This window comes from Hylobates moloch, unplaced genomic scaffold (assembly GCF_009828535.3).
Source record: "Hylobates moloch isolate HMO894 unplaced genomic scaffold, HMol_V3 SCAFFOLD_5, whole genome shotgun sequence".
Classification (NCBI taxonomy): domain Eukaryota; kingdom Metazoa; phylum Chordata; class Mammalia; order Primates; family Hylobatidae; genus Hylobates; species Hylobates moloch.
In genome coordinates this window covers 118,712,430-118,740,212 of record NW_026652280.1, presented here as the reverse complement: position 1 = coordinate 118,740,212, position 27,783 = coordinate 118,712,430, and the positions used below count along the sequence as shown (strand labels likewise).

Below are 27,783 nucleotides of genomic sequence, written 5' to 3'. Positions count from 1 at the left end.
TTTAACTGCTTATCTTACTATGTATTTTAGATCTTCTCTTCTGTATCTAATTGGCTTGTAGTCTAATGTTGTAGCAAAATGTTAGAGGTTTACCTGCATTATTTTGCATAAATCCATAAAGTGAAGATGGGGCCGGCCATGGTGGCTCACAGCTGTAATCCCAGCACTTTGGGAGGCCAAGGTGGGTGGATTGCTTGAGGTCAGGAGATTGAGACCAGCCTGGCCAGCATGGCAAAACCCTGTCTCTACTAAAATTACAAAAATTAGTCAGGCATGATGGTGCATGACCGTAATCCCAGCTGCTCAGGAGACTGAGGCACGAGAATCACTTGAACCCAGGAGGCAGAGGTTGCAGTTAGCCGAGATTGTACTGCTGCACTCCAGCCTGAGTGACAGTGCGAGACTGTGTCTCAAAAAGTGAAGATGAGCAAGCAGTAGCCATTAGCTAAGTCATTTGAATTCTTAAAAAAAAAAAAAAAAAAAAAAAAGATACCTAGATAGAAAACTTGAAAATTACCTATTGGAATTGGCTGCATATATCTGCTTGTTCTAAACCAGAAGTCTGCTTTGAACCTTTACAATTGGCTCAGTTAATCTTTGTCCAGGCTTTTAGCCTCATCAGATATATTTTCTACTTTACATTCCCATTTTAATTTATGGCTCTAAGGACCCTTGAAATTTTACAGACTGAAAAACACTCACAAAAACATGTTAATTGATCTACCACTAGATATACAGAGTATAATCATATTTGAATGATATTAGGGTGGGTGGTGGTTTAATTCACATGTCTTATAAAAGCACTGATTCTCAACCCTAACATGTACTTTAGAATTACCTGGGGCTTTAAAAAAATACAGGTGGCCAGATATCACCCAGAGAGTGGAGTTCAGCATTGGGAATTTTAGAAAGTGCTCCAGGTGAGCTCTGCTGTTGTACAGCCAGCATTAAGAACAACTGCTCTGTTGGAGTGGCTCAAAGCTCATTCTAGTAAGGAGTAACTTAGTGCTGTTCCAAAAATTAAAACATTTGATGAGCTTAATCAGAGCTTTTCAAAGAGTGATATGTATGCCACTGGTAGTACATAAGGTAACTTTACTCACTTTAAATTTTAATAATTATATATTTGTTTAATGTGTATTAGAACAGGGGTTCCCAACCCCTGGGCCACAGACCAGTACTGTTGTAGCCTGTTAGGAGATAAGCTGCAGGTGGGCGGGACAAGTGAGCATTTTCACCTGAGTTCAGCCTCCTGTCAGATCAGCAGTAGCATTAGATTCTCATAGAAGTGCAAACCCTATTGTGAACTGCACATTTGAGGGATCCAGATTGCACGTTCTTTATGAGAGTTTAATGCCTGATGATCTGTCACTGTCTCCAGTCACACCCAGATGAGACCATCTAGTTGCAGGAAAACAAGCTCAGGGCTCCCACTGATTGTACATTATGGTGAATGTGTAGTAACGAGGAATGAAGTACACAATAAATGTAATGCGCTTGAATCATCCCAAAACCATCCCCTGCCACCCGTCCGTGGAAAAATTGTCTTCCACAAAACCGGCCCCTGGTGCCAAAAAGGTTGGAGACCACTGTATTAGAATATAAATATAAGTATCATATCAAATTCACAGTTTCATGAGTACTGCTTTGGATGAAGCTCCATTTTTTAAAAATGATAAGTTAAAGATAGTGTGCCAATTTAAAGGAAATTTGCCAAATTACAGAAATAATTAAATGAATAGGTAGTTCATACATATGGTAGAAATCATGAAGATGCTGAAGAAACACAATGGCAACTTTGGTGAGGGGCACCCTCTAAAAGTTAGGACTTGAATCCGAAGTATCAGTGTTTTTTTCTCCCAGATATGTTTACAGTGACTTAAGCCTTCTTTTTCAATTCAGGGACAGACTTTCAAAATTAGTATTTCTGCAAATTTTTGAATCATTGTTTTCTAACTTAGCTTTTTGATACTTAGTTCTCTTGTGAAAATGTGCCTTACAGATCAAGAATATTTTGTTCTTCTATTTTTCTAGGGTATACGTGGTCATGTGGTGGTAAGAAGAGGAAGGAGAGTGAGTGTGTGTTGTGTGTGTATGAGAGAGAGCACGAGGGATGGATGGCTGGATGGTCAGAGGGGTTGATGAGCAGGTGACTAGATTACTTGGATACCTGGGTAGAGAACAATAATAATTGTAGGGCCTCACTTTCCCACATACTGGTCTCCTCAGACTCTAAGGAAGTCCAGAGGTCTGTTACAACTCAGAATTGTTTTGAGAAATACTGCTTTAGGTTCTTTCACTAGTAACGTGGATTGCTCTGGGCCAATTAAAATGAGCTCCACATAAAGATATTTAGCTATCCTGACCTCTCTGAGCAGGCTCAGAGAAATTTGAATAGGCAACTTACCTCTTGCTACAAATAACTGTTTTACTGTTTTATCAGGAATGTATATAGACTTCAGTTATAGAGGCAGCTGCCCTGAACAAGAGTAGCCTCATAGTCTACATTTAAATTATATTACGGGAAGTTAAAAATAGTGTGATGCAGCTGTAATGTTATGTTTAAATGTCTGTCCTGTATAATTTTGTAGAATGGAAGCTTCTTGCCTAGAGCTGGCCTTGGAAGGGGAACGTCTATGTAAATCAGGAGACTGCCGCGCTGGCGTGTCATTCTTTGAAGCTGCAGTTCAAGTTGGAACTGAAGACCTAAAAACACTTAGCGCTATTTACAGCCAGTTGGGCAATGCTTATTTCTATTTGCATGATTATGCCAAAGCATTAGAATATCACCATCATGATTTAACTCTTGCAAGGTAATTAATTTAAGCTTTTGAATATTCTTCCTTCTGAAATTAGCTATTACTTTAAAAAATATTTCTATTCAATTAACAAAAACTAACTTAATACATTTAATGAGTTCTACTTCAGTAGCATCGCTTTTTAAAACTAACCTTTAGGCTGAACACAGTTTAATTGAATGAATAGTAGTGAAATGACCCTAGAGTTTAATTAAATGGATGAAAACTAATTACATTCAAATCCAGAAATGTAAGTTTTAAATATTTATTTAAAGTAGGTTTCAAAGCCAATGGGTTTTTCTTACCTTAAGCATGTCAGTTTGTCCTCTTGGAAAACTGTACTCTGGCTGCTTTATATTTTAACACCATTTGTGTTTTAATACCATTTTGTTTTTTGTTTTTTGTTTTTTGTTTTTCCAGGACTATTGGAGACCAGCTGGGGGAAGCGAAAGCTAGTGGTAATCTGGGAAACACCTTAAAAGTTCTTGGGAATTTTGATGAAGCCATAGTTTGTTGTCAGCGACACCTAGATATTTCCAGAGAGCTTAATGACAAGGTAATACCGCAGCATTAGATGGTAGGCCTAATATTTTCATTCAAAGGGCTTTGCATTTTAATACTATTTAATTATTCTATAGTTTATTTTAAAAGTAATACCAAGAAAGAAAACATTTATAGACTAACAGAAGTAAAAGAAAAAAAATTTAATGGAGAAAAAGAAGGAAATAGTGAGAGGTCTTTCTTTCATTAAGTAATTATTTGGTTCTGTATGGAGAGCCAATATAAAAATTTTTTTCTGTTGTCCATAATACTAAGGATATTACAAATATATATGATAAACCTGACCTCTGTTTTCAAAACATTTCAAAACATTTCAAAAAATGTAAACTTTGCTGATGTCTTCATTTAGGTGGGAGAAGCAAGAGCACTTTACAATCTTGGGAATGTGTATCATGCCAAAGGGAAAAGTTTTGGTTGCCCTGGTCCCCAGGACGTAGGAGAATTTCCAGAAGAAGTGAGAGATGCTCTGCAGGCAGCCGTGGATTTTTATGAGTGAGTAGGGGCTGATATGGGCAGTCACGTAGGCCCATCTAAGCCATGGATCTGCTATACATTCTTTATTCAGTAGTATTTAAGTTTGGCAAAGGTTTTAAAGTTATGAACTAGCAAAATCATCAATTCAGTTGCTTAAATGTTACAGTGTTATATTAGTAGTAATCTGCAGCTTTCATTTAAATTGCAGACCAGTGCCACTTAGTGGCAAAAACAAGAAATGTCAGTGGTTGGTCTGTTATTTAGAGTAATTTAGTCTTTTACCAATAGAATTTCATAGAACTACTTAACTATAGGGGTTCCAAGATTAACTCTGTGCTTGACCCTGGGCAGAAACCTATCTGAATAGTTTAATAAAGTGTTTCCAGCTATTTCCTATAATTGCTCTTCATCATAGATGTCATCCTTAAAATGTTGCACATTATGGCTGTAAGCTTCCTTACATTTTTTTCTGATAAAAAGAATTAGATATGTAAATCACATAAATAAAATTGTTTTGCAAACTTATTTTTTCATCACTTTTTGCTATCCCTTAGGGAAAACCTATCATTAGTGACTGCTTTGGGTGACCGAGCGGCACAAGGACGTGCCTTTGGAAATCTTGGAAACACACATTACCTCCTTGGCAACTTCAGGGATGCAGTTATAGCTCATGAGCAGGTACAGTGAAAGGCCTTGGAGCCAGATCATTTCCTCCATCAAAGTTCTGAACAGTGATTAGATCATTCTTCAGTTTTATTTTAGCTACATCTAATTAAAATTTTTTGTTTCAGCGTCTCCTTATTGCAAAAGAATTTGGAGATAAAGCAGCTGAAAGAAGAGCATATAGCAACCTTGGAAATGCATATATATTTCTTGGTGAATTTGAAACTGCCTCGGAATACTACAAGTTAGTCTAATATTTCTGTAGATAAATGTAAAATGAATAGTTACTCAATCCCATTAATTCATAGGCTTTAGGTTTAAAATCTGATTGCAGCAGGACTTTTGGCATCTAAGCCTCAATTTCCTTATCTGTAACAGAATATATCAATACTTCATTTTGGGGAATGCTGTGAGTATTGAATGAAATAATAAACACTTAGCACAGTACCTGGAACACAGTGCTCAATAAATATTATTGTACATAAGATTTAATAACAGTATGACCCCTTTATAATATTGGTTTTTAGCTTTAAAAGTAATTGTTTTTAAATGAAGTTTTCAACCTTTAATGTCTTTTAAACCTGTTTAGCATATGTGGTGTATATTGTGTATATGCTTTATTTCACTCAATTATGGGTTAAAAGAGAGGCCAAAAGAAATCCTGGTAAGAAAAAGTATTTATAGTCTCTGTCAGTGATCACTGAATTTTTTTCTCTACCTTCCCACTCTCTTATTGAGCAGTTCTCCCTTTACCCTCTTTCTGCCCATATTTGACTGTCACTGTAAGCTGAGTCCCCATTCACTCACCTGAAGAGTTTGCAATCCCAGCTTCTTCTGTGGCAGGATCTCTCTTATCAGTAGATTTGAGACATAGATGATAGAAAGTTTAGACAGATTCAAGATGCCTGATCTGTGCTTTCTAGATTGAGTTTTCCCTAGTTAATGGGGATTGAAGGCTCTTATAGATTTTGGGTGGAAGCCAGTTTGACTAAACTGAAGACACAGTGATCAATTTGTATTTTGTTAAAGAATCCAATATGAGAGAGTTCTGGATAATTTGTCATCTTCATAAAAAAGGTAAAATTGTTTTAGGCCTATCTAAAAAAATTGCATAGTATTCCACTTTGCTTTAAACATCAACTAATGGTTAATATTTGTTGGTTGGTTAGGTTAGTTAGATATGAAATAGCCTCCCAATTAAAATATATCACTATGTACTATGTGAAGGAGTATATATTTTGATTTTAAATATAAAAATTTCATATATTTTAAAGCCAAGGGATATAGAGAAGTCTTAATTATTAAATGGTGTACCTGTGTTAAATACTGAAAGGTTCTATTATAAAATGGATAGTGGCTATTTGACTAAAGAAGCATGAATATAAAGTAATGAAACTTACTTTTTTTCCTCCCAATAAGCAGGCTAGAACTCAGAACTTTATATATATTCCAAGTCGTTGGATAGAAATATTTCTAGAAGTCTTCTTTAGATTTTTTTTTTTTTTAAATAAAGACGGAGTTTTGCTCTTGTCGCCCAGGCTGGAGTGCAGTGGCACAATCTTGGTGCACTGCAACCTCGGCCTCCCAGGTTCAGGTGATTCTCCTGCCTCAGCTTCCCGAGCAGCTGGGATTACAGGCGACTGCCACCACGCCCAACTAATTTTTGTATTTTTAGTAGAGACGGGGTTTCGTCATGTTGGCCAGGCTAGTCTTGAACTCCTGACCTCAAGTGATCTGCCCACCTCGACCTCCCAAAGTGCTGGTATTACAGGCATGAACCACCGCACCCAGACTGGAATTGTTATCAGGGCCAAACAAGAAGGCTAACATAATGTAGATCCATATCCTTCCGGATACAAAGCAGTAGTTTGGTAAACCTATGTTAGTAATTGAATTTGGTTCTGGAAAGATTTCTGATCATTTACAAATCAACTGTACCATCAAAGAATAATGGTATGCCAGAAAGCATTATGCCACGGGATCTGAAAGCAATTCCAAAAGTCTTTCAAAAATATTTGAAAAGACAGGCAACATTAGAATAAGTAGGTAGCCTCCGAAGGCGGCAGATTTGAAGGTATCATCATTAAATATGTAATTTTAGATTTGTTTGCTTAAAAAAAAGCTATCACGTTACCGTATAGTAATTTGTCATATAGTTATAAGTGATATGAAGTAATTATACTATTTGACAGAAATGATGGGAGAGTCATTTAAATTACTGAATCCAAAAGCATCTGTAGGTTTAAGCACTGATAATAATAACACATTAACATTTATACAGCATCTACTATGCACAAGATGCTATTCTAAGCACTTTATACATATTAATTTAATCCTCACAAAAATCCTTCGAGATATTTCCCCCATTTTATATATGAAGAGACTGGTATACAGAGAGACTGAGTGACTTTGCCCTTAGCTTAGTAATTGGCAAAGTTGGGATTTAAACCCAGTCTGGCTCCAAGATCTATGCTCTTAACAGCTACGCTAGCTTCTCACTGACAATACCACAGGTAGAATTTGGGTAATGTTTGGATGCAGTATTCGGTATTTTTCATGAGTTGGTGACTAATACCCTATACATAAGAATTTTACCTAAGTGGTGACTAATAGCCTATACATAAGAATTTTACCTAAATATTTTAAATTTTGAGAATGCAAAGGTGACAGTATGATTGAAAACAGATGTCATGTGGAAAAAAGCCTCTTTTAGCTATTGCCAATACAAAAGGGAAAGTTTTTTTAAATGTTAAAGATATTATGTTAATCTCTAGAACCTCTTGATTTCATGTTTTAATACTCCTTTACTTTGGTGAATTGTTAGGATTCTCAAATTTATTCTAAAAGTCTTGAATCTTCTTTCTGTGTTTCAAAAATGTCTTTTCATTTTGTCTAAAAGTAATGGAGAAAGTATGGGATATGAATATTAGGCTCTCAGAGATTTAAAGGCAGCAGAAAGCAGCAGAGAGGAAAAACGAGAGTTTTGTTTTGTGATTCTTAAAGCCCAAGCTGAGAATGATCATTACATAAGAATTAATTTCTTCTTGTAGGAAGACACTACTGTTGGCTCGACAACTTAAAGACCGAGCTGTAGAAGCACAGTCTTGTTACAGTCTTGGAAATACATATACTTTACTTCAAGACTATGAAAAGGCCATTGATTATCATCTGAAGCACTTAGCAATTGCTCAAGAGCTGAATGACAGGTATGTTTTACGTCTTTTTACCATAACTAAGGTAAAATAGAGATGCATTATTGAATCCCTAGAATTTTTCCTTTGTTTCTTTTCCTTTGTTTTCCTTAAAATCCCTTTTAAGGAATTTTCTCTTTCAGTGATATCCTCTGCATATGGTTGTATGAAGGGCTAGTCTGTGATAGAGGATTAGTCTGGTTCCACATGCCCTTGACCCAAGATCAGTGACTAGGGCCCAAACTCAATTACCTCTTCAGAAGTCTTCCTGGTGAAACCCCTTATCTACTAAAAATACAAACATTAGCCGGGTGTGGTGGCGCACACCTGTAATCCCAGCTACTCGGGAGGCTGAGGCAGGAGAATCGCTTGAACCCAGGAGGTGGAGGTTGCAGTGAGCCGAGATCACGCCACTGCGCTCCAGCCTGGCGACAGAGCAAGACTGCATCTCAAAAAAGAAAAAAAGTCTTCCTAACTACATAAGTGTGGGAATTGTGGTGAACTTAGAGATAATGCCCAGTGTGAAGAGGGCAACTGCTACCCAACTCCAACTAATTGTTGCCAGCCGGGAATGAAAATCCATTATGTCCACATCCTCCTATTTTTTAAAGAGAAGCTGGAAGTGCTGAATTTTATATGAAATCTGATTTTTAAATGTTAGTGGCTAATTCAGTTGTTTTGTTTTATTGTATTAAAAAAACAATATTTGCCAGCATTTAGTCTGTGATGTTTGCTTTAGAAGATCGATTTTGTTTTTACCTTAGTATGAGAGAGAACTTTTCAATGCAGTTGTTCAAAATGAAGTATGCTACCTCAAGAGGTAGTGAGTTCTCTCTCCCTGCTGCTCAAACACACACTGAATAATTACCTGGTAGGGCTGTTATAGAAGGAAAATGGGGTAGTGGACCAGAATATCTATCCTTGAGATTTATTACTTTATAATGTATTTCATATTTTAAAAGAATGTTTTCTATGTTGTAATACTTCTGTGCGTATTCTTTTTTTAATCTGGGTATTCTAGTATGTCTATAATATCATGATAGTATGTTCTTTATATGAAAGACCAAATCAATCCAAAGCATTCTTTATACCTTTAGTTCCTGCTAGATCGCTTTTATTCTATACATAGGACCTCTTTTCAAATAACTGCATGTTCGCTTTGAATAATGTTTTAGAATTGGTGAAGGAAGAGCATGTTGGAGCTTAGGAAATGCATACACAGCACTAGGAAATCATGATCAAGCAATGCATTTTGCTGAAAAGCACTTGGAAATTTCAAGAGAGGTATGCAACTAAAAAAAATGCTGTCTGTGCTATTGTAATTTACAAATTAGAGGTTGGGGGAGGGAACCCTATTATTTCTCTAGATTGATCATGTGACTGAATAATAAATTTGATTATATATCATTCTCTTGGCATAAGAACCCCAGAAAGCATTTTGAGGTGCAGATCACAGTTATGTTTGTATTGGCTTTGATGTAGGAAGACAGGAAAGTAAGGCCAGGCATGGGGAAGTGGAAGGAGAGTACTAAAATATGCCCCTACTCTACCCGCATCTCTACATGGAGAAGTAGCATGGTATTGAAGGAAAAGCATGGTTCTTAGAATTAAGGACTGCTTCCTGTTGTAGTTCTGCCACTTACTGGCTATTTGAGCTTGGAAACCTTTTCTGAGCCTCAGTTTCTCTCATCTGCAAAATGGGAATAATAATATCTACCTTGCAAAGTGTTATAACGATTAGAGCTAATGTATATTAAAAGTGCCTAGCAAAATGTCTGGTGCTGGCTTAATAAACATTATACTATGGGAATAAAATATTCTAAGGAAATTTTGTTCATATACCAAGTTAATGTGTCCAGGATAATCTACATTATTACTTAGTATGATCCCAGAGAACAAGAGCATCTAATGTTTAGAGAACTAAAGAATTAAAGGAATACAATTAGCTGTCCTGTCGTGATATTTTAGAAGCTTGCTTTTTCTTTCCATATTTTTTAAGATAACTATTAATGGAAAAAAATTTTCATTCATTCATAGTCTCATAATTCTAATATAAATATTTTCATTTCTCTCTGTTTTCTTCCAGTTTTAGGTTTACTACATTTACAAATAATCTTCACCATTCTTTGTCTTTAAATACTACTCTAAAATATAAATGTTTGTGTTGTAGGTTGGGGATAAAAGTGGTGAACTAACAGCACGACTGAATCTCTCAGACCTTCAAATGGTTCTTGGTCTGAGCTACAGCACAAATAACTCCATAATGTCTGAAAATACTGAAATTGACAGCAGTTTGAATGGTAAGTAATAGGACTTTTAAAACCCAATTTTTTATACTCAATATTTAAAGTTATTTATCACAAATTTGGCATATTCAGAGAGAATATATAACATAGGAAGTTCAACTTATTACACTTTTTTTGCTGTACACAGCTCTGTTAATTTGTAAATATATATAATTATATATAATATATAATTTATAAATGTAAAACTATTTTATAGTTTTTATCATGAACTTAGGAATGGTGATGGTATTGTTCTTTTCTTTTGTAAAAATACATTTAAATTCCCTATCTCTAAGCGCATTCAAAAATTTATACATGTGAAGGTGCCAAAATTTTAAAATGTTATTGTTTATCCTTTTTATCTCATGTAGTTTTACATATCTGATTTCTGTTTAGTTCTTTTTCCCCCATTTCATTTCCAAGGTGAATTTTCTTAGGACTTTCTTTTTTAAATTCAGAAAATCTAAGATACTCTCTTTATTTTTCTTTCTTTTTTTTGGTGGCAAAAACCTTCCTTAGGTGCCGATTTGTTTGACATTTCTATAGCGAGGAAACTTGCTATAATGTCTCTTTTTGAGTGAAAGAAAATCTACTTTTAAAGAAATAAAAGGATAAGATTAAGATCACATTTTTTTATTTCATCAGTATGTGATTCTGTATGAGGTCATTTTCCTAAGCTTGAGAAATTCTCAGTCTAAAAAAAACTGACAAATTGAATTTTAAAGTCAGTGATAAATCTACCTTTACTTTTTCCAATTTTTTTCTTTAAAGTCATGAAAAAGGAAAAGAAATTAGTGGCTAGTCATCTGATTTAGACTTTCAAAGAATATTTAGTGAAAAGTTCTGAAGTGTGAGCTGTATAATAATTTGTGACTGTGTGCTTTGTGGTTGAATGATGGGCTAAGACGTTTTTCTGTGTTGAACTTTCAAATAGGTTATGCCATAAGAGCTCTCATCTTTAAAAAGCAAAAACAGTTGCTTGTCTTCATGGACCCTTCTAGCTATAGACCTGTTCCTTTGTTCACTTTTATAACAAAACCTGAAAGACACTAATATTCATTGTCTTTACTTCCTTGCCTCTCTTTCTCACTTCAACCCATTCTCGTTGGGCTTTGCCCTCACCATGACTCTGAAACCTCCATTTTACCAAATATATCATTCAGTTTTCACATGTCAGCTTACTTGATTTTTCTCAGCAATATTTCCTATAGCCAGTCACTCCCTTCTGAGAAAACTTTCTTCATTCGGCCTCCAGGATTACTCTACTTTTCTGGTTTGCCGCTCTCGTCTTTATTCTCTTCTCTCCTCTTCTTCATCTTTCCTCTACATTTGTAGTGCTCAGGGTTCAGTTCTTGGACCCCTTCTTCCTACCTTCTTTCCCTCCCTATTTTCCATCTCTCTCTCCTTCTTACCGATTTTATCCTTTTTCCTTCTATTCTGTGCTTTAAGTCAGTGCTTCCAATAGAACTTTTCTGTGATGATAAAAATGTTTTACATCTGCCATGCAATATAAAAGCCACTAGCTACATGTGGCTGTTGATCACTTGAAATGTGGCTACTACAAGAGGGAGTGAATTTTTAATATTACTTAACTTTGCTTAATTAAAATGTACAGAGCCGCATGTGGCTACTGGCTATTGGACAGCACAGCTCTAGATAATCTCATCCAGTTACTTGGCTTTTATATTGTCTATATACTGATTATTTTCAGATTTATATTTCCAGCCAAAATTTCTCTCATGAGTTTGAGACTCATTTGTTTAACATTTTCCATTGTCATGCCATATCTAATTGGCATCTAAAACTTAGCATGTCCAAAATGTTTTCTCCCAAACATGTTCTTCCTGTACCCCACCCTATCTCAGGAAATAGTATCACCATTCACTCAAGTAATCAGGCCAAAAAACTAGGGGTCATACTTGTTCCATTTCTACTTTTATTTTTATTTATTTATTTATTTTTTAAGACAGGATCTCACTCTGTTGCCCGAGCTGGTCTCGAACTCTTGTCCTCAAGAGATCTTCCCACCTCACCATGTCTGGCTGATTTTTATATTTTTTGCAGAGATGGGGTTTTGCCATGTTGCCCAGGCTAGTCTCGAACTTATGAGTTCAAGGGATCTGCCCACCTCAGTCTCCCAAAGTGCTGGGATTACAGGCATGCACCACCATGCCTGGCTGACAAAATTTTATAAAAGATTTCAGTTCTTCTCAAATTGATAAAAATTAAGTGCACTGCCAAACACATCACAATTATTTTGTGGAACTTCATGACGTTATTCATAAATTTATATGAAACAAAAAAGTTCTGAGAAATACCAAAACATTCCTAAGAACATGAAAAGTGCTTTCTTTACAGATATAAGTAATAAGACAGTGTGCTGTTGGCATAAAGACAAATAGACCAGTGGAATCAAGTTGAGAGCCTATATTCCTCACATATATGGAAAATAATCTCATAAAAATGAATTATTGATGGATTAAGGATTTAAATGTGAAAGACAGATTTAAAGCAGTAATAGTGGTGATGAAGGAAAGGTGCAGTGGCTCACGCCTGTAATCCCAGCACTTTGGGAGGTTGAGGCAGGAGGATCACTTGCATCCAGCAGTCAAGACCAGCCTGGGCAACATAGGACCCCTGTCTGTATCAAAAAAAAAAAAAAAAAGTTGGACATGGTGTTGCATGCCTGTAGCCCTGGCTACTTGGTAGGCTGAGGTGGGAGGATCGCTTGAGCCCAAGAGGTCAAAGCTGCAGTGAGCTGTGATTGCGCCACTGCACCCCAGCCTGGGCAACAGAGCAAGCCCTCTTCTCAAAAAAAGAGATCAGGGGCTGGCCAGGCATGGTGGCTCACGCAAGTAATCCCAACACTTTGGGAGTTGAGGTGGGCAGATCACTTGAGGTCAGGAGTTCGAGACCAGCCTGGCCAACATGGTGAAACCCTGTCTCTACTTAAAAAAAAAAAAAAGGGTGGGGGGGACACGGCAGGGGGGCAAAAGTGATGAACAGTACACAAATAGCCCATAAATATATGAGAAGATATTTAACTTCATCTCATCAGCAAAAATCACAGTGGAGTACTGTTAGAAACTTATGAGGTAAACAAAAATTACTACCAGTATTAAAATGATGCAGGGTAATGGAAACTTTTATGTGGTATTGATGGGATAGAAATTGGTATACCCTGAAGTACAATCCAGCAACATTCTGGTGAAGTTAAAGATGCACCAACTGTATGATCCAGCTGTTCCACTCCTGTTCTGCTCCCAGTTATATACTCCTGATATCCACCAAACTAGAAGAAATGCTTGTTCATGTACACTGAGAGACGTTTCCAAGAATATCTGTAGTGTGCTTATCATAGCAAAAAAATTGGAAGCAACCCAAATATCTGTCACTAGTAAAATGGATGATTTCCTAGTCCACTCTACAGTCTGTTATTTTTGAGACTGTGTGGATAGTATAAACCAGTTATTATAAAAAGCCTTTGCCAAAAATGGCAATGAAAATGAATTAAGGTATACATGGCAACTTGGATGAATCTCACAAACATAAGGTTTCTCAAAGCTGGTTGCAGAATACATACAGTATGATACCATTTATAAATGTTTCAAAACCCGCGCATGCTATGTTGCTAAGAAATACATACATTTGTAATGAAAATGCATACAAGCGCAGGGAAGACAAGGGAAATTATGAGGGGAGTTATACAAGGGGAGTTTAATGTGTTCGTAATGTTTCATTTTTTTAAGCTGGGTATTAGGTATTATGCCTTTTAAAATACTGCCTAATATTTTAAAACATTGAATGGACATGGAAATTCTCTGTATTTAATAACTTTATTGAAAAAAGTTTAAGGCCTTGTTGTTTTCTGACTGGCAGTAAGTCTGTCATCTAATAAGATCTTAAAATAGAAAGGGGTAACCTAGAAAGGAGTAACAGCGTAGTAGTGGGGATGCTATTTTGATTCTTTTCACACAATTGAAGGCCTACGGCCTTTTCCTTCTGTTACAAGGAATAAACTGCTCTACAGTTTGTTATTTTTGAAACTGTGTGGATAGTATAAAACCAGTTGTTATAAAATGCCTTTTTCAAATTAAGGGGTAATGTAGTAACCAGTGTTAGTTTCCAACCAAAATGTAACTTCCTTACATCAAAGCATTTTAGAGGGGATTGTATATTCTATTTTTGTGTAGCTGGTATGGAAAATTATTATTCTTAGAAGAATACATATTTGTACAGGTTTTCTCCTTTCATATGGGTTTGTGTATCAGATTTTAGAATTGAATAATGTAATGATGCTGAACTTGTACTCTTAAGGGCTCCCTGGTTTATTTGAATTAATTTTTTTTTTAAACAAAGGTGTATGCCCCAAGTTGGGACGCCGGCACAGTATGGAAAATATGGAACTTATGAAGTTAACACCAGAAAAGGTGGGTGGCAGGTTTTATGTTTTAAATTTCATGAACTATTATGAAATGTTTTAGTAATTTTTAATTTAATGAAATAATTTAAATAAGGCTTGCCCTATATAGGTATCACTTTAAAATTTGCCTGTAAAAAAAAAATCAGAAAAAGTATAGTGCAAAAAGAATGAGTACCGTATGCTGCCATCTGTTTAAGAAAAATATATATGCATATATTTCCTTTGTAGATTCCTAAAACATTTCTGGAATAAGATATAAGAGACGGGCTAACAGTGATTTCTTCTGGGAAGAGGACTGAGTGTCTGGGTTAGGCTAGAAATACTTTATATACCAGTTTGAACTGTTTGAATCATTTACTATGCAAATGTATTACTTTTAATTAATAGAAGATCAGGAAGAACAAAAGGACAAGCTTTTTTTCCCAACTACATAGCAACATCATTGCCAAGATAAATGAAATTTATGATCAAGAGGAGAGTTGTTTTTCTAGCTGCATTCTTGAAAAGCATTTTTTTTTTTTAACAAGTACTTTGTATTGAAGATACATCTTCCCTAGGCTTTTTCTTGGGGGAGAGGGGTGCATAGTAAAAGGGAAGGGACTTCATAATTAGAAACAGGTTATTGAAGAACACATCAAGGCTACTTTCTTCCATTTCCTTTGAACTGAATATTACATTGTCAAAATAGGCTCTCGGCCGGGCGCGGTGGCTCACGCCTGTAATCCCAGCACTTTGGGAGGCCGAGATGGGTGGATCACGAGGTCAGGAGATCGAGACTATCCTGGCCAACACGGTGAAACCCTGTCTCTACTAAAAATACAAAAATTAGCTGGGTGTGGTGGTGTCCGCCTGTAGTCCCAGCTACTCGGGAGGCTGAGGCAGGAGAATCACTTGAACCTGGGAGGAACATCTTTCCATGTCATTAAATATTCTTCTGCCCTATCATTATAACAATAACATATGATTTTTCAGTAGTGATAGTTTATGTGTGAATAGTCTTCAAAAAACCAAAATCTAATTGTGTGAGAATCATATCCAAGATATTTTTATTCCAGCCATTCACAGAGTTATTTGGAAACTCTAGTAATTTTTAAAGAACTTTGTGATTTTCCCAAAATGTCCATCTCTTCTCTGTGAGTGGTTCTCAAATATAAATTTGTTAAATCCACAAATTATTTTTTAAAAGCTTTTTTTTTTTTTGAGACGGGGTCTCGCTCTTTCGCCCAGCCCGGAGTGCAGTGGCGCAATCTCGGCTCACTGCAAGCTCCGCCTCCCAGGTTCACGCCATTCTCCGGCCTCAGCCGCCCGAGTAGCTGGGACTACAGGCGCCCGCCACTGCGCCCGGCTAATTTTTTGTATTTTTAGTAGAGACGGGGTTTCACCGTGTTAACCAGGATGGTCTCGATCTGCTGACCTCGTGATCCGCCCACCTCGGCCTCCCAAAGTGCTGGGATTACAGGCGTGAGCCACTGCGCCCGACCTTTTTAAAAGCTTTTAAGGCAATTTTTGTCTACTTTCTTCTTTTAGGAACATACTAATAAGTAGCAAAATTAATTTGCTATCTTCTGCCTACCTGTGTAGTGGTACTAACAGTGTTATGTAAGAAGCTGACCAGATTTGACCTTGTAATTCTCCAAGAGCCAAGTGATAAAATTCTATTCTTAATGTAAAATATGTTTAAGTGTAATTAGTTCTTTGTATTGGTTTCTTTTCCTCATAATAAAGCTGTCAAAGAATTCATTATTTCATTATTCTCAACAAAGTAAAGAAGCATACATAAGGAAAAAGGGAGACTTCTAGGTTAAGAGGCTTCCTGGGAGAGTGTGCAGTGGGAGGGAACTTTTGAGACTTGGATGCCTGAACTTGGATATGTGAAAATGTCTTTACTAACCTCACATTTGATAATTTTGCTGACTTTAGAATTCTTGGTTAGAAATAATTTTTCTTCACAGTTTTTAAGACATTGCTTCGCCCTGTATTCTTGTTTTCAGTATTGTTGAGAAGTTCAAATAAATATATAAGGAACATTTTTAATTTTTCTTCTTGGGTTTTGGGTGCAGTTTTATGTCCTCATATCAAGGACCATTTTCCTTTTCTCTAAACAATAGACCATGAAATCCACTGTAGTAAATAATTTCCCCTTATAACCTGTATGTGAAAAGGAATCGATGGCTTGGTTCACTTACTAGCTACATGTTTCAAAAACAGCAACAAGGCCGGGCGCCGTGGCTCACACCTGTAATCCCAGCACTTTGGGAGGCCGAGGCAGGTGGATCACAAGGTCAAGAGATCGAGACCATCCTGGCCAACGTGGTGAAACCCTGTCTCTACTAAAAATACAAAAAATTAGCCTGGCGTGGTGGTGGGCGCCTGTAGTCCCAGCTACTCAGAAGGCTGAGGCAGGAGAATCACTTGAACCTGGGAGGCGGAGGTTGCAGTGAGCCGAGATCGTGCCACCGCACTCTGGCCTGGCGACAGAGTGAGACTCCATCTCAAAAAAAAAAAAAGCAACAAATGTATGTATATGTACACACACACACACACACACACACACACACACACACACACACATATATATAAATGGGTTCTCACTATGTTGTCCAGGCTAGCCTCAAATTCCTGGGCTCAAGCAATCCTCCTGCCTCAGCCTCCTGAGTAGCTGGGATTACAAGTGTGAACCACCATCCCCAGCTACATGTCTCACTCCCCTGTACATTTATTTCAGTTTGTGCCTCATGGGCCACTTTTCTGGATTGGTGGAAATGTTCTATGTATTGATTGGAGTAGGGTTTATATGGCTTCTAATCATAGACTTAAAATCTGTGCATTTGACTAATTTTACCTATGAAAAAATGTGTGTCACTAAAATTATTACATAGCATGAACCTTTAGACTTACTTGTAAACGTTTAAGACTGAGTGTTAAAGCTGCAAATGTCAGAGCTATTGTATGTAGTGCATATTTTTCCACTGTACTCAATAAATGTTATTTTGTTATTTGTAGGTTGTCATGTATTTAAACCAGATCTAGACCTTTATAAATTGGTTTTGCCTATTGAGAATTTAGTATGGTATTAGTAAAAACAGTACCGTTTTATTTTTTAAAAATTACTGCTATGTTTTAGATATTAATTTTTATGTTTAAAAATTCTACATACATCCAAAAATTCCAGTCGTAACAGATTTTTAAGTAACTCACATCTAGAGTAAAACTTTGGCTCCTTCTCTGACCATTCATATTTTATTTTTATAGAATTTTGGCAAACCTTGCTTTCTTATTCGTAGGTTCTTAAAAACCAGCATTTTAATGTTTTGATAATGAGAAATCCACAGTATGCATTTGGTACAAGATCTTGAAAATAGTGCAATATACTAAAAAAGATATTTTTAAAGAGATCTAAAATTCTTCCTCTCTCCCCCAATAGTAAATAAGTGAGTATGTCAGGTTAATATTATGGGAAAACAGAGGAGAGCTGGGGATTTGGGGATGTTTATTCACCTGCCTTCCATTTATAATTTTGTAGGTACAGAACTGGAACAGTGAAATTCTTGCTAAGCAAAAACCTCTTATTGCCAAACCTTCTGCAAAGCTACTCTTTGTCAACAGACTGAAGGGGAAAAAATACAAAATGAATTCCTCCACTAAAGTTCTCCAAGATGCCAGTAATTCTGTTGACCACCGAATTCCAAATTCTCAGAGGGTACGTTTAAACTAAGTTTTTGCGTATTGTGTTTTGAGTACCGACATTTGGGTTTTCTTGTATTCATACTGAATTTTTAGTAATTTAAATTAGACATTTAATATAAAATATCTTTGTATTCATATTTCCCTATCTTTTCTATCTTCTTCAAAATGAGAAATGGTAATTACTGTCTTAGTAGATAAGTTGCTCCCACATATTGGACAATAATTATTTCTTTTTCTTTTTTGTTTTTTTCTCGAGATGGAATCTTGCTCTGTCACCCAGGCTGGAGTTCAGTGGCGCAATCTCAGCTCACTGTGACCTCTGCCTCCCGGGTTCAAGCGATTCTCCTGCCTCAGCCTCACGAGTAGCTGGGATTACAGGTGCGCACCACCATGCCCGGCTAATTTTTGTATTTTTAGTAGAGACGGGGTTTCACCATGTTGGCCAGGCTGGTGTTGAACTCCTGAACTCAAATGATTTGCCTGCCTTGGCCTCCCAAAGTGCTGGGATTATAGGTGTGAGGCACTGCGCCTGGCCAATAATTATTTATTTGAGTCACTATTGTTTGCAAAAATACTACCAGTTATTTCACTGCATTGTCTCCCAGTAAAACCACCCTCTACTCAGCTCAGAAGGCAGAACAAATTAAATTCAGATGCTCAAGGATTTCTAAATATTAATTTAGAATGAAGAGTGTCCATTAGCATCTACTTCTATTAATCACATTATTGAAACTACAGTGATAGAATTACAAACTTTTGATGAAAAATGAGCCTGGGCAACATGGTGAAACTCTGTCTCTACCAAAAAATAAAAAGTTAGCCGGGTATGGTGATATATGCCCATGGCCCCGGAGCCTAGGAGGTGGAGGTTGCAGTGAGCTGAGATCATGCCACTACACTCCAGCCTGGGCAACAGAGCAAGACCCTGTCTCAGAAAAAGAGAAAAATGATCATAGCAATCAGTTTATTTAATTTATTTAGAAATAAAAATACCATGGGTGTACTGATAATTAGTATCAGAGAAATCTTGAATCCAGCTACCCTATAATCTGGTAAAAGGATCAAAGTAAATTACAAAGAAGGTACTTCATATTATCAAATCCATTTATCTGCCGGGTGCAGTGGCTCATGCCTGTAATCCCAGCACTTTGGGAGGCAACGGTGGGTAGATCTCCTGAATTTAGGAGTTTGAGATCAGCCTAGCCAACATGGTAAAACCCCGTCTCTACCAAAAATACAAAAAATTACCTGGGTGTGGTGGCATACACCTGTGGTCCCAGCTACTTAGGAGACTGGGGTGGGAGGACTGCTTGAGCCTGGGAGGCAGAGGTTGCAGTGAGCTGAGATTGTGCCACTGCACTCCAAACTGGGTGACAGAGTGAGACCCCATCTCAAAAAAATAAAAAAATTGGCTGGGCGCAGTGGCTTATACCTGTAATCCCAGCACTTTGGGAGGCCAAGGCAGGCGGATCAATTGAAGTCAGGAGTTCAAGACCAACCTGGCCAACATGGCGAAACCCCGTATCTACTAAAAATACAAAGATGAGCTGGGCATGTTGGCACATGCCTGTAATTCCAGCTACTCGGGAGGCTGAGGCAGGAGAATCGCTTCAACCTGGGAGGTGGAGGTTGCAGCGAGCCGAGATCGTGCCACTGTACTCCAGGCTGGGTGACAGAGTGAGACTCTGTCTTAAAAAGAGTAAAATAAATAAAATCCATTTTTCCAGCAATGAGAGCCTTTGAAAAAAAAAAGCCTTTTTTTTTTTAAATTAGAGATTTCTTTTGTCAGCATTTCATTTATACCTACACCCTTGTAGTGTCTTTTGTCTCGATTTCTTTCTCCCTGGTCTGTGGTATTGTTATAGAATGCCTCGATTTTTATCAGTGGTTTCTTACATAGCTTTTCTGGGATAGCTATGACTAATAAAAGGAAAAATTATGGGGTATATAGAAATTCAGGGATATTTTTGTAGGTCTAGAGCAGGACTGGAATTCAAGGAAGCCATGCCTTTGTTCAAGGTTTGGGGTCTTAACTAAGCTCACTTAGCTCAACTGAAAATGCCCATACTTTTGGAGCCATATATGTTTTCACGTTCAGAGTTTTGAATTCTAGGCTTTTTTGCCCCTAGGAAAAAGTCTTTTGTTGGTAATTAACACATTGGACTGTAGCTTGTGTCTGTATCATTCCCAAACCTCAAATTTAACATGTTAAAAACTTCTCTTAATCACTCCTGTTTTCCTTATTCCAGTTAAAGTGATACCATTTACTCTGTCCCTAAGCCAGGAACCCGTGTCATGCAAGATTCCCTCTTTCACTAACCACATCAAATCCACTGTGTCCCTCAGATCTCTCACCCTCACCCCTTTTAAAAAATAATCTGCTACCCCAGCACTTTGGGAGGCCAAAACAGGCAGGTTACCTGAGGTCAGGAGTTTGAGACCAGCTTGGCCAACATGGCGAAACGCTGACTGTACAAAAAAATACAAAAATTAGCCAGGTGTGGTGGCATGCACCTGTAGTCCCAGCTACTCAGGAGGCTGAGGCAGGAGAATTGCTTGAACCTGGGAGGCAGAGGTTGCAGTGAGCCAAGATCATACCACTGCACTTCAGCCTGGATGACAGAGCGAGACTCCTCAAAAAAAAAAAAAAAAAAATCTGCTACCATGTCTTAGCCTAGTACTTACTCTCTTACCTAGACTTCAGTAGGTACCTGAACTGATCTCCCTGCCGTCATTTATTATCTCTAAATAAAACTGCTTAAAATTGACTATTGCCAGTGCTCATCTTATTTCACATAGGATAAAGTCTACATTTGTTAGTATTGCATACAAAGGCCTCTTCCCTCCTCTATGCCTACCCCTACCCTTCAGTTCATCATCAATTGAATACTGAAAACTTTTTGGATTGCATATTAACCAGTATGAAACATTTCTCACCTCGAAATGCCTATTCATTCTTAAGGAGCCAACACAAATACATGCTATGAAATTTTCCCTATTTCTCCTAAAAATTAGTTTATCTCTCCTCCTCAGGCCCATAACATTTTTGTACATGTGCCTCTATTATAATACATCATTATGAAAAAATTAAAATAATTACTTGTATTAAACATTACATTCATCATTTCAGTTTTGAAGCCTTCCAAATGAAGTATAAATATAGTTCTTGCTCTCCTCACAAATATTCATTTATTTGAAGTTTGTATTTTTTCAGGATCTTCAAATCTAAGTATAATAAAAAGACCTTAGAAATCACTATGGTAGGAAAATACACTTGTTTTCTTTCTTAGACAGCTCTTACAAAGAGATAAGTATACCTAAATTCCACTGTAGAATGTTTAGAACTGCATGTAGAGCCTGAAGTACAGGCCTGTATCACCAGTGTTTGCATAATTCAGTATCTGTAGTGGTTCTGATAAGTCTGAGGTATGTTTCTTTAGCCTTAGAAATACAGGAATTAAAAACTAGAAGTGCTTTTTGTTGGATTAAAATAACATTTTATTACCAATATTTGCCATCTTGTATTCTTTTTCCAAATGTCAATTTTTAATCCTCATCCTTTACCTTTTGCATTTGAATGCATCATGATGTTCATTGATGATCTAAATACTGGAATATTCAAATGAATTAGACTTCCTCTCAATATTTTAGAAAATCAGTGCAGATACTATTGGAGACGAAGGGTTCTTTGACTTATTAAGCCGATTTCAAAGCAATAGGATGGATGATCAGAGATGTTGCTTACAAGAGAAGAACTGCCATACAGCTTCAACAACAACTTCTTCCACTCCCCCCAAAATGATGCTAAAAAGTAAGTCATCTCTGTTTCTCCCCCGATTTTAATAGTTCTCATTGATATTCTTGTGGCTTATTTCTGAGAATTGAATTCCCATCATAAGAGATATAGTAAATGAGCCTGAATCCAGGTATATCTGAAATGCTGGTATTTATACAGTTCAAACAAGGTTTTTTTCAGTTCCCTTACATATATCTGCGTTTGTAGTCCAATGTGCTTTCTACTAACTATATTATACTACCTCCCTAGATTTCTTTGAAAAATCTGTTGTGGAACATGTGACTGTGAGCCAGGTGTGGTGGTGCACACCTGTAATCTCAGCTACTTGGGAGGCTGAAGTGGGAGGATCACTTGAGTTCAGGAGTTTGAGGCTATAGTGTACAATGATCACGTTTGTGAATAGCCACTGCACTCCAGCCTGGGCAACATAGTTAGACCCTATGTCTAAAAAATATATAAAAATAAAATCTGATTTTATTAATTTATTTGAGATGAGATCTTGCTGTTAGCCAAGCTGGAGTGCCAGGCCATGATCATAGTCAGTGCAGCCTTGTCCCTCTACTCTTGGGCTCAAGCGATCCTCCTACCTCAGCCTCCCAAGTAACTGGGACTACAGGCACACACCACCACGCCCAGCTAATTATTTTTATTTTTTGTGGAGATGAGATCTTGCTGTGTTGTCCAGGCTGGTCTCGAGCTCTTGGCCTCAAGTGATCCTCCTGCCTTAGCCTCCCAAAGTGCTGGTGTTCCAGGCATGAGCTACTGTGCCCAGCCTAAATATAACTTTTAAAAATAAAAATGAGGAAGAAAGGTAGTTATACATACCTTATGATTATATATAAAATGTCAATACTTCATATCTGGATTAAAAAAGAAAAACGAAGACAGACTGAAGAGGAACCTATGGCTAAGGCTGAGGCTAAGGCCTGGCTGAGTTAGAGATGGACTAAAACAGGTTACTTATATTTTTCTATTTCAGCTACCAAAACACTTCTTGTACCATAGACCAAGACTTGCCAGCAGCACTTAACTGTTAGTTTACTAAATGATTTGTATCCAGGGCCTGGAATAAAAAACAGTGTCCCACACAACCTGGTCTGAGAAATTATGTAAGAAAAACAGTTTGTTCACTTTCTGAAATCTAGTCACATATCTTATAGTTACATTTTGAGTGAGCATTAAATAGAGAAATATAGTCAAATCTGAATAACCTCCAAGTGGGTCATCTGAAGTACTCTGGGGTTCATTCTTCCCTCCCACCAATAAAAACCACACCCATCTAGCCAAAGCCCATCAGTGTCAGCGCTATAGCAGGAGGGCAGGGCGGGTCTTGGGACTGGCAAGGCCGAAAAGATCTAGGTATATAATAAATGTGCCTAGGTTTTTTTTTTTGTTTTTTTTTTAATCTTTGGCTTTCTTCTTCTGTTCTTAGCACCATCTGTTCCTGTGGTATCCCCCAACACGGATGAATTTTTAGATCTTCTTGCCAGCTCACAGAGTCGCCGTCTGGATGACCAGAGGGCTAGTTTCAGTAATTTGCCAGGGCTTCGTCTAACACAAAACAGCCAGTCGGTACTTAGCCACCTGATGACTAATGACAACAAAGAGGCCGATGAAGATTTCTTTGACATCCTTGTAAAATGTCAAGTATGTCTGTATATTTTTTTAATTCTGCATACAGCTCAGATACCACTGAGAACATTGGCAGTGTTATAATTCTCATTCAGGAAGGGCTTATTTTGTATTAGAGAGTTATTATTGTCCATCATTCAGTAAAAAATTGTTGAACACTGATTATGTTTCAGCTGCTATTCTAGGCATCGAGGACACACTTGATTTTTAAAGGATCTTACATTTTAGGAGAGACAAGTGTGTGTGTGTGTGTGTGTGTGTGTGTGTATATATAGAGAGAGAGAGAGAGAGTATATGGGTGTTGTATTAGGTAATTATACTTGCTATGAAGAACTTTAAAGGAGGATAAAGGGGTAGTGGGTAAGCAAAGGTGTTGGTGGTAGGAGGAGTGTCTGTTTTAGGTAGGGTGTTTAGAGAAGACCTTTCTGGATTGTCATTTGAACAGAGACCTGAATGCAGTGAAGCAGTCAGCCATGTGAGTATCTAGAGAAAGAGTATTCCATGCAGAGGCAGCAAGTCCCCTCTTGGAAATAAAAGCTTAGCCAGTTCAAGGAGTGGCAAATGTGACTGGCATGGGATGAGTAGGGGAAGGGAAGAGTTGTACAAAATGTGGATGGAGAAGTAATCAGGGCCTAGATCATCTAGGCAGGAGGCCATGATAAAGTCTTGTGTTTTAGATGTATTAGGAAGGTACTGGGAGTGTCCTCAAAGAGGATCCTGGCTACTGATGAAGAATGTAGAGTGGCAAGGGTGTTAGTATGAAAACCAGCTAGAAAGATTGTATGGTGATGCAGGCAAAAAATACTGGTGATGTGGACCAGAGTGGTAACAGTGAGAAGTAGTTAGCATAGGGCTACATTATTAGTTATTATATCAGTTATGTATTGTGGTTAGTTGGCAGGACCTCCTAATAAATTGGGTAGAAGGTTTCAGGGAAAGAGAATCAAGGATGACTTACACCTTGCATAACTGGGAAATGAATGGTTCTATTCACTGAAATGGAGATGACTAGAGGAAAAGCAAGTTTGGAGAGAAAAAGCAAGAGTTCTGTTTTCAACATGTTAAATTTGGTAAACTGTTAGCCAGTTCAAGGAATGGCAAGTGTGACTGGTATAGACAATGAAGTAGAGGTGTTAAATAGGCAATTTGATGTAAAATCTGGAGCCCAAGGGAGAAGTAAATTTGGGAGACATCAGCATATAGCTGGTATTAAAGCCCTGGGAAGAAAGTACCTAAAGAATAGGACAGGAAGACTAAGCCCTGAGCATTTCAAAATCTACTAGTTAGATGGAGGAAGATGAGCTGGCAAAGAAGCAATAGCCAGAGAGTTGGAAGGATACCCCGAGGGTGGGCTGGGGAGGGGTGGGGTGTGGTGTGGTGGAAATCAAGTAAAGAGTGTATCTTAAGCAATGCTCAACTGTGGCAAATGTTGCTAAGAACCTGAGTCAGATGATGACGGAACTACTAGATTTGATAACATGGAGATTATGAATAATTTTGAAAGATACTGTTTCAGTGGCATGGTGGGGACAAAGGATTGAGTGGGGTGAGAAAATGGGAAGTGTGAAAGGGGAGACAGTAAATATAGAAAACTTTAATGGGTTAAATGGACCATTAGCTAGCAAATAAATATCAGACAAATGTGGGGTTTTTTTTTCTTTTTGGGGGTGATAACATAGTTTATCTACAGACGGAAATGGTCAAGTAGAGAAGAGTCAGTGATGTAGGTAAGTCTGGGGTAATTGAAGAACACAGTTTTTGTGTAGATGAGAGAGGGAGAGCAGAGTACAGATTTGGAGATGGAAGCAAGCAGGAATTCTCTCGGGCTGCTTTTATTTTCTCACCAAAGAAAGAAGTAGTCATTAGTTTAGACTGGAGTTGGGGAGCACTATAAATTTGAAGAGAAAGGAGGTGGGAAATAGTTGACTTAGAGAAACTGAAACTAGGGGGAAAGTATTAAGAATACTGTGCTCTGCTAAGAACCCACCTGAGGTTCAGTCACTGAAAGTAAGACTAGTGAGTACAATTGTGTATTTTATCCAGTCATAACCAGCTGCTTGAGGCAGAGAAATAAATCAAGACTGATATTTTGCCAGGAGAATGGGATTTAGGGGAGAGAATGGTTGTTGAAGACATGTGCCAGGAAGTGATTTTAATAATAGACTTAAGAATCTAGGCTGTAAGAAGGGAAATAAAGAAAGGTGTGAAAGTAAAAAGTAGCAGTGGTCCCAGTAGATTCAAGGAATGCTAAAGATACGTAACAAACCATCAAGATATATGAAGCAAAAATTAACAGAATTGAAGGGAGAAATGGACAGTTCTACAAAAATAGTTGAATTCAATATCCTATGCTCATTAGGATAGGACAACTAGAAGAAGATAAGTCAGGAAATGGAGGACTTGAACACACAGTAAACCAACTAGATTTAACGTGCATATATAGCACACTTTACCCAACAACAGCAGTGTGCACATTCTTCTTAAGTGCACATGGAACATTTTTCAGGTCTGTCCGTATGTTAGGCCACAAATTCTCAACAGAATTAAAAGATAACTATCATAGAAAGTACCTTCTCTGACCCCATAGGATAAAATAAGCAATAACAGAAGGAAAACAGGGAAAACTCACAAATTTGTGGAAATTAAACACCTTTAAACGACTAATCCATCAAAGAAGAAATCACAATGGAAATCATAAAATAGAGACAAATAAAAATAAACATACGAAAATGTATGGGACACAGCAAAGGCAATGTCAAAGGAGAAATTCATAGCTGTAAATGTTTACACTAAAAAACAAAAGATCTCAAGTCAACAACCTAACTTTACAACTTAAGGAACTAGAAAAAGAAGAACAAACAAAACCCTAAACTAGCAGAAGGAAAGAAAAATAAAGATTATAGCAGAAATAAATGAAATACAGAACCGAAAAAAAATAGAGAAAATCAATGAAGCCAAGACGTTTTGAAAATCAGTTAACAAAACTGACAAACTTTTAGCTAGATAGACTAATTTTAAAAAGATTCAAGTTACTAGAAACACAAATTTACCAAGAACAAATGATGAAGAAACAGAAAATACACCCATCGTAAGGAGATTGCATCAGTAATCAAAAACCTCCTGATAAAAGCCCTGGACCTGATAGTTTTACTGGTGCATTCTATGAAACATTTAAAGAACTAACACTATGCCTTCTCAAACTGTTCCTTCCAGAAACTGAAAGTAAAGGGGAACACTTCATAACTCATTCTGTGAGGCCAGTATTGCCAATACCAAAGCCAGACAGACACTACAAGAAAAGTACAGACCAATATCCTTCATGAATCCAGATGCAAAATCAGCAAAATACTACAATCCAAATTCAGCAGCACCCCTGTTGTAAAGGATTTTACATCATGACCAAGTGGGATTTATTCCTGGGACGCAAGGATTGATTGTTCAACATGTGAAAATCAATCAATGTAACACATAATATAAACAGAATAAAGGGAAAAAACACATACAGGAAAAAAATGACAAAATTCAAAACTCTTTCATGATAAAAATTAGCAACAGTAGGAAACTACCAGAACATAATAAAAGCCATATACGAAACATGCACCACTGACATCATACTCAATGGTGACAGACTGAAAGCTTTCCTCCAAGATCAGGAACAAGATCAGAATGCAGGTTTTTGCCACTTCTATTCAATGTAGTACTAGAAATTCTAGCTGGAGCAATTAGGCAAAAAAAGAAAGACATTCACATTGGAAAGGACAAAGTATCAATAAAATTGACAGAGGTAATCAACAAGTTCAGCAAAGTAGCATGATACAAAATCAACACAAAAATCAGTTGTGTGTTTATACACTAACAATGAACAATTGGAAAAGAAATTTAAAATTCCATTTAAAATACCATCAAAAAGAATAAAATACTTAGGAATTAATCACTGAGGCAAAAGACTTGTATAATGAAAACCACAAAACACTGCTGAAAGAGATGAAAGAAAACAAATGGAACAATATCCCATGTTCATGGATTAGAAGACTTAATAATGTTAACATTTTGATACTATCCAAAGTGACCTACAAATTCAATGCAATCCCTGTAAAAATCCAAATGGAGGCTGGGCACGGTGGTTCACGCCTATAATCCCAGCACTTTGGGAGGCCGAGGTGGGTGGATTACCTGAGGTCAGGAGTGCAAGACCAGCCTGGCCAACAAGGTGAAACCTCGTCTCTACTAAAAATACAAAAATTAGCTGGGCGTGGTGGCACACCCCTGTAAT

The 27,783-nt window shown here is 37.3% G+C and overlaps 1 protein-coding gene across 2 annotated transcripts in view; it reads left to right on the top strand.

Moving 5' to 3' along the window:
- Window positions 1-27,783, top strand: part of GPSM2 (G protein signaling modulator 2) — a 50,189-nt gene that overhangs the window by 17,300 nt on the left and 5,106 nt on the right. For both annotated transcript variants that reach the window (XM_032155166.2, XM_032155167.2), the window contains 12 exons: window positions 2,592-2,813; window positions 3,219-3,354; window positions 3,709-3,851; window positions 4,388-4,511; window positions 4,625-4,740; window positions 7,547-7,702; window positions 8,863-8,971; window positions 9,858-9,987; window positions 14,332-14,402; window positions 17,919-18,095; window positions 21,734-21,893; window positions 23,311-23,525. In XM_032155166.2, the coding sequence (XP_032011057.1) occupies window positions 2,592-2,813; window positions 3,219-3,354; window positions 3,709-3,851; window positions 4,388-4,511; window positions 4,625-4,740; window positions 7,547-7,702; window positions 8,863-8,971; window positions 9,858-9,987; window positions 14,332-14,402; window positions 17,919-18,095; window positions 21,734-21,893; window positions 23,311-23,525 (1,759 nt within the window). The remainder of the gene's footprint in view (window positions 1-2,591; window positions 2,814-3,218; window positions 3,355-3,708; window positions 3,852-4,387; window positions 4,512-4,624; window positions 4,741-7,546; window positions 7,703-8,862; window positions 8,972-9,857; window positions 9,988-14,331; window positions 14,403-17,918; window positions 18,096-21,733; window positions 21,894-23,310; window positions 23,526-27,783) is intronic.